The 7,619-nt window shown below is 30.0% G+C and overlaps 1 protein-coding gene across 1 annotated transcript; it reads left to right on the forward strand.

Moving 5' to 3' along the window:
• Nucleotides 1-2,975: 2,975 nt before the first annotated feature.
• On the forward strand, nt 2,976-4,755 carry LOC112792334 (tetrahydroberberine oxidase). The gene has a single exon (XM_025835525.3). The coding sequence runs from the start codon at nt 3,077-3,079 to the stop codon at nt 4,661-4,663; it is 1,587 nt and encodes a 528-aa protein (XP_025691310.1). The 5' UTR covers nt 2,976-3,076; the 3' UTR covers nt 4,664-4,755.
• The last annotated feature ends 2,864 nt before the right edge of the window (nt 4,756-7,619 follow it).

Raw genomic sequence — 7,619 nt, forward strand, 5'->3', positions numbered from 1 at the left:
GAATCTCAATCAGATTTTCATTATCATGTTCATTCATAATCAATTATCATTATTTTCACATTTAACATTTTTAACACCCTTCAATAACAAATTTCTACTTTACAACTTCCCTCAACATCAAATTATTTCATCCAATAAGTTTACCCACACTCCACAACCTAAAAATCAACTACTAGACTCTAAATGAGAGATATAAAAATTTTAAAAGCTAGAAAAATAATTTAAAAATATAAAAAAAATAAATCATTTCAAAAAACAAGGGCTGTGCATACGCACACTCCTACCTTACGTATGCACACGACTAAAAATAAGTGGTTGCGTATGCAAATGTTCTAACCCACATAAAATGCTTGCGTCGTGTGTGTTCTTCGCATGATGTAAAATTTAGGGGCTTCAAGCCACATAGATCCGGAAACTTGTGCCTTGTTGGTTACATAGTTCGCTGGCACCAAAAAGACGGAGATGAAGTAGCACAAAGGCACATCGATTGGACGAGGAAGCTTTATATGGAACCTTTTGTGTCAAAGTGTCCTAGAAAAGCATATATCAACTATAGAGACCTTGACGTTGGGGTGAATAACATTCATGGCTACACATCGTATGAGCAAGCTAGCATTTGGGTCACAAGTATTTCAACAATAATTTCAAAAGGTTGGCATTTGTCAAGACTAAAGTTGATCCTCTTAACTTCTTTAGGTACTAACAGAGTATACCTATTCTCCTGTTCAAGGCCTAAGGGACAAGTATAAAAATTTCTTGATTAATATAATGGGATACTATTTATCTATAGTTTTTATTATAATTATTTAATTAATTATTATTTTAAAACTAATTTGTCATGTAGTAAGTTATTATTGACAAAATAGAGTTTTTCTGAAGAAAAATTTTTTTCTCTTAAAACTTGTATAAAAACTATTAATTCTTCTCTCTAATTGTTAGAGTTTTTATGTGTCAGAAAAAAAATGAAAGAAGAACTCACTTTAAAAGTGTTCTTTAAAACTTTAAGATTAAGATTATTGTTTGATTTTAATATTTTTTTATTGCATAAGAATATTTTTATGGTAAAAATGAAAAAGCTTATTTAGTCTTTTTACAAAAATATTCAAAAAGATATATTTATTTTTTTATAATTATTCATTTATTTGTAAATGTATTTTAGTATATATAGTGATATAATAATTAAAAAAAATTAAATGCTGACTAAAATAATATAATCTCCGTGGTATTTTTTTATTCGTCTAAATTTTAATTATATCGAGACATATTAAGTATTAATTAGCTTACTAAAACAAGCACCATTAATTTTTATATGATATAAACAGACACGTGATGGAGATTATTGCTCAAATTTTGGAGGAATATGTCAAAATGAGTTTCTAGTTTCTCCCACTCAAGGCCCATGGTGCTTAGGCTTGTCTCCCTTGTCTGTCCTTTTTTGTGTGTTGATTGTTGAAAAGTTATTATTTCTTAAGAATCTATACATCTTTTCCAGTTGCCATTTATTAAGATCCGTTTGAAAAGTTTTAAAGTAATTTTTTTAATTTTTGATTTATAAAAAATAATAGTATTAATATTTGGTGTAATTTTTAAAATTAAATTATAATTTTTTAAAAAACTATTTAAAAACTTATAAAAAAATTAAAAAAATAACTTCTTTCATAATACTATTAATTTTTATTACATTTCTATAAAATAAGTATTTTTATAACTAAAAATTCAAAAATAAAATAACTTATTTAAAAATTATTTTAATATAATTATTATTATTTAAATTATTTTTTTAAAAATAATTTAATTAAATTGTTTACCCAAACTGAACCTTAGTCAATATTATACAAAATTAAAAGTATAAATATGATATGTTCAGCAAATGCATCCAAATTCCAAAATGTCTCTCCCACATTACCAACTACCATTCATGAAAAGGAAAAATCTGAAAAATAGTTGATAAATTAATAGAAAGGTTGAATATTATAATGTGGATTCTACCCAACACGAAAGCTTAGGTGCTTCATCTTTGGGGTGGTTGCATATAAATATATGGGAAATTCTTCTCAGCGTGCAGAAATTGTGTCGAAAGTACCGAAAGTGTGAATTGGTTAAAGTAGTGGAATCCACCTCTTTGTTTTTGTTATTAATAAATTATTTATTTATTAATTATAAAAAATAAAAATATTATTTATACACTAAAATTAACTCATATATATTTCTATATAAATACATTATAATTTAAACAAAAATTTAAAATAAAGAAATAATTAAATAATTTACTTAAAATTTACCAGGAAATAAAAAGAGAGAAACTTGAGAGAAGAGATTGAGAATAAAAAGGAGAATAAATGAAAAAGAGAAGTTTGTCCCAGATAAAAAATGAAAAATAAGGAGACCACTTCCCATTTTATAGGCTTCATAAAGTTCGTTATTACTTTAGATAAACTTTATATAATTAATGAAGTTTGCCATTGCAGCAGACAAAATTACTTCCAATTAAAAAAAAATATTCTAAAATTTAAAAATAAAATTATTTTTTAAAATAAATAATTTTTAAATTTATTTAAAAAATTTCGTAGAATCCACCTCTTTGTATTTGTTATGAATGATTTATCTATTTAATTAATTAATTATAAAAATAAAAATATTAATCATATATTAAAATTAATTAATATACATTTTTATATAAATACATTATAATTTAATTTATTTTTAATAAATATTTATATTTCAATCTACACTAGTGGCATAGTTGAAAATTTATAAAACAAGTACATGAAAAAGCTGAGCACCTCGTCAGTGAACAGTCCCACACAACACTACTTTTGCATTTCTCGTTCTTCGTCATTACGCGTCGGTGAAATGATCCAATTTTTTATAAATAATGTACCCGGACAACTAAGACTCCAATCATTGCACTAATATAATGAAATATGAATAAATGAAATTTCTAAATTAGCATGCAAATTAATGAAAATGTTTGATAACAAAAATAATTAATAAAAAATATGAGAGTTGGCACCATACCTTTAATCCTTCACTGTATATTTAAGATTACTGATATGTGATATCAGATTCTACAAAAATGAAGCACTCAAGTCCATATTTGACTGTTGTTGTAATTGGTCTTTTATTTGCATTAGCATATTCTACATCTCATACTCATGATCATGAACATTTCCTTCAGTGTCTTCAACTTCAGAACTCCACCTCAATCTCTGAGGTTGTTTACACCCCTTCCAATTCCTCTTACTCCTCTATACTGCAGTTTTCCATTCAAAACCGTAGATTCTTATCCAAAACAACTCCCAAACCCCTAGTCATTGTGACTCCCCTCCATGCTTCCCATGTTCAAGCCACCATAATCTGTTCCCAACTCCATGGCTTGCAGATTCGAACTCGAAGCGGTGGCCATGACCTTGAGGGACTCTCCTATATTTCACAAGTTCCATTTGTTATCATTGATTTCATGAAGTACAGAAATATCCAAGTGGATGTAGAAAAAAGAACTGCATGGGTTCAAGCTGGGGCAACTATAGGTGAACTTTACTATAGCATCAGCAAGAAAAGCAAAACTCTGGCTTTTCCAGCAGGTGTATGCCCTTCTGTTGGAGTTGGAGGGCACTTCAGTGGTGGTGGCTATGGATACTTGATGCGTAAATATGGCCTTGCTGCTGATAATATAATTGATGCTCACATGGTTGATGTGAAGGGTAGGTTTCTTGACAGAGAAGCAATGGGTGAGGATCTTTTCTGGGCCATTAGAGGTGGTGGTGGAGCAAGCTTTGGAGTCATCCTAGCATGTAAGGTCAAACTAGTTCCAGTTCCACCAACTGTGACAGTTTTCAGAGTTGAAAGGACTTTGGAGCAAAATGCAACTATGCTCGTTATGAAGTGGCAGATTGTGGCAATTAAACTTCATAAGGACCTAACCATCAGGCTCATATTAACGACAAAAGCCAAATTCGAAGCCCTGTTTCTTGGTGGTAAGGATAAACTCATTCCATTGATGCAAGAACGCTTCCCAGAATTGGGTTTGGTCAAGGAAGATTGTACTGAGATGAGTTGGGTAGAGTCAACGGTTTACATGGCTGGATCAAGTAGTAAATCCCTTCAAGTTTTGCTGCAAAGAACTCCAAGCCCGCCACAAAATTACAAAGGGAAATCTGACTTTCTGAAACACCCCATTCCTGAAAGTGGTTTAGAAGGAATATGGCAACTATTTAAGGAGAACGGGGACAAAGATGCATTCATGGAACTAGTTCCTTATGGGGGAATAATGGATGAGATTCCTGAGTCCGAACTTCCATATCCACATAGATCCGGAAACTTGTGCCTTGTTGGTTACATAGTTCCCTTGCACCAAGAAGACGGAGATGAAGTAGCACAAAGGCACATCGATTGGACGAGGAAGCTTTATAGTTATATGGAACCTTTTGTGTCAAAGTCTCCTAGAAAAGCATATATCAACTATAGAGACCTTGACATTGGGGTGAATAACATTGATGGCTACACATCGTATGAGCAAGCTAGCATTTGGGGTCACAAGTATTTCAACAATAATTTCAAAAGGTTGGCACTTGTCAAGACTAAGGTTGATCCTCTTAACTTCTTTCGGTACGAACAAAGTATACCTACTCTCCTGTGTTTAAGGCCTAAGGGACACAAGTAGTATAAAAATTTCTTTCTATAAGAGGTGTAATAATGAGTGGATTAATAATAAATGGAGGTGACGTAAAGACCCTTAAAACGTTTTTTTTTTAAGATGTTTTTATATTGTGTTTTAATTGGTTTTTGTATAATTTATTCGGTCTTCATCACATATTATTAAATTTCTCAGAATATTTTTTTTCCAAAAAAACATTTAATTTAGACTATAACAAAAAAATAATAAATTAACTATTAGATTTTTTAAAAGATTATTTACATAAAAAAATATATCACATTCATCAAAATATATATATATATATATATATATATATATATATAACAAGCTCTTACAATTTTTATAAATAAAAAAATAATTAAGATAAGATAAGATAAGATAAGATAACTATCATAAGCTATATAAAGGAGAGCCAGAGGCCCTTAGGTACAAACTCATTCTTCATACTTTATACCTTTCAGACCGCGGAGTATCTTTGCAAATTCCACTACCCCGACCACTTCAAGAAGACGATCTGACAACTGTTGCAAATCTCTGATCCTACAACCACTAACAACAATGGTTCTCAAGATCAGCATTGAACCCAAAATGATCACCGAAGTCGAGACTTATGACCTCACTTCTCGCCATTATCCTTACACCGTTTATGCCGACGACCAACGCGTCCTTTGTATCAACACCACCTCTTCCCAAACGCTCTCTAAGTGGCTCACCAACCTCCTCAAGTCCACTCCCAAAAACACCCCAGTCATCGTGGGCGTAACCGTCGAGCACCAATTTACCAAGTAAACCAAGCGCGGCGTCAAGGACCACGGCTACGACTTCATCTCCCTCTGCATTGGCTCTCACTGCCTCCTCTACCCTCTTCTCCTACAAGCCGACTCTTACAAAGCGAAGCAAAATCCTAGGCCCCTCTGCGACTTTTTCGTCAACCCTAGGGTTATCGCGGTGGGAATGGAGATCGAAAAGGTGAAAGCAAAGATGGAGAAGCACCACGGGATCGAGCTGAAGAAGGCGTTGGACCTTAGGGCGATGGCGGTGGAAGGGATGAAGGAGGTAGGGGAGAAGGTGGATCTGTGGCGGTACAATCTTGACAAGTTGGCGAAGACAGTGCTGGGGAAGCACTTTGACGTGGTGAGGCCGGAAGATAAGCTGGACTGGTACGATGAAGAAAGCTCGTGCTGTTATTACAATGTGTATACGGATGAGAAGACAATGTTCATCTCCATTGATACTTATCTTTGCTACCTCATTGGTTTCGAGTTGCATAGTATGATCCATGGATATGAAGCGGGTAAGAGCCAAGATTCTAGTAAGTCCAAGAAGAAGGTTAACAAGAAGAAGAACTCATGAGGTGCCTTTGATTTCTAAGATTAGTAACGAAGTAATGCATGCATAGTTTGATTAGATTTTAGAGTAGTATATCACTGTGATTCTATCTTTGTTAATGATAGTAACTTTTACCCTTTCAATTCTTATCTGGATTTGGATATAGATTTTTGTCATGGAGGCCACTCAAATAAAGATGCTTAAAACGTCTTTTTTTAAAGATGTTTCATATTGTGTTTTAATTTGTTTCTGTATAATTTATTTGGTATTTTTCATCACGTATTATTAAATTTTTCAAAAAATTTTCTTTCCAAAAACAATAAAAAATATTTAATTTAGATTAAAACAAAAAAGATAATAGATTAACATCAATATATATATATATATATATAACAAGTTCAAACCTCTTAAAATTTTTATAAATAAAAAAATAATTAATTTATATTTGTACAATATATAAAATAATTACTATAATTATTATATTATAGATTAAGATTCACTAATTTAAATTTTCTTTTTATTTTTAATATAAGCATTATAAATAAATAAAATTTTTATAACTAAATGTAGTATAACAAAATATATATAATATTAATTAGTTCTTAAAAAATTCTAAAAAAATAGTTTCTTTCATTTTAGTAAAATAACTATTTATTAAAGTAGACAAATTAATTATTTTCTTCTCATATACAATTTTTTTTAAGACATAAAAGTAATTAATTAGGACATTGGTTAAGATAATTAAAGTCACTATTTTATTAAATTTTTAATTTAAAGAAAAATTCTAGTTAATTTTCGTATAGAAATTTTGAATTTGAAAACATTGATAAAAATTATGTTGAATTTTGATTTATTTGATTCTCATTTAAATTAATCACTACATAAGTTAAAGTTCTATTTGAAGTTATATTCGAGCTTTAATCTGATTTTTAAAGTTTCAATTTACTTAGTTTGATTTTTTAACTTAGGTATTCGTGACTTATATTAGGGTTTTAAGTGTTTAGTTAAAAAAATAAGGTAACAAAATTTCAATTGTCACATCAAATAGTCGCTAGAATGTATAATGTAGCAGTCGTTAGTCCATCTCAGCATGTCATTAACGATTTTGTGAGACAGTGACAAAAATAAGATTAAGAACTAATGTGAGTCATAACTATTAAGTTGGGAGACTAAATTGAGTAAATCGAAATTTTTGAAATTAGATTGAAACATAGTTGATAGAACCGAACCAGTGATCGAACCGGTCAAGTTACTGGTTCACTAGTTTATTGGTTCAATCGATAAATCACTGGTTGGACCGATAAAACCGTTCTCACGTAAATATAAAATATAAAATAGTTAAAAACTTAAAATTAAAATTTGAAATACATATCTTCACTAACATTTGATGAAGAATATAATCAAGTCTCAACTTCTAAAAATAACTAATATAAAAAAAACTATAAAATTTTAATACTACAATAGTATCTTATTTTGACACAATAAAAAAATAATTAATTCACAAAGCCTATCATCTAACTATAATATCAGTAGATTTTAATACTAACATCAAAATAAATAACCTTAATCACAATACTAGCAATAAAATAAATCAAGTAAATTAATAAATTTTTAGTAAAATTTATATTTATAT

This window comes from Arachis hypogaea, chromosome 13, assembly GCF_003086295.3.
Source record: "Arachis hypogaea cultivar Tifrunner chromosome 13, arahy.Tifrunner.gnm2.J5K5, whole genome shotgun sequence".
NCBI classification, from domain to species: domain Eukaryota; kingdom Viridiplantae; phylum Streptophyta; class Magnoliopsida; order Fabales; family Fabaceae; genus Arachis; species Arachis hypogaea.

Coding starts and splice junctions, on each gene's coding strand:
- LOC112792334 (XM_025835525.3), top strand. CDS start 3,077: ATGAAGCACTCAAGTCCATATTTGACTGTTGTTGTAATTGGTCTTTTA.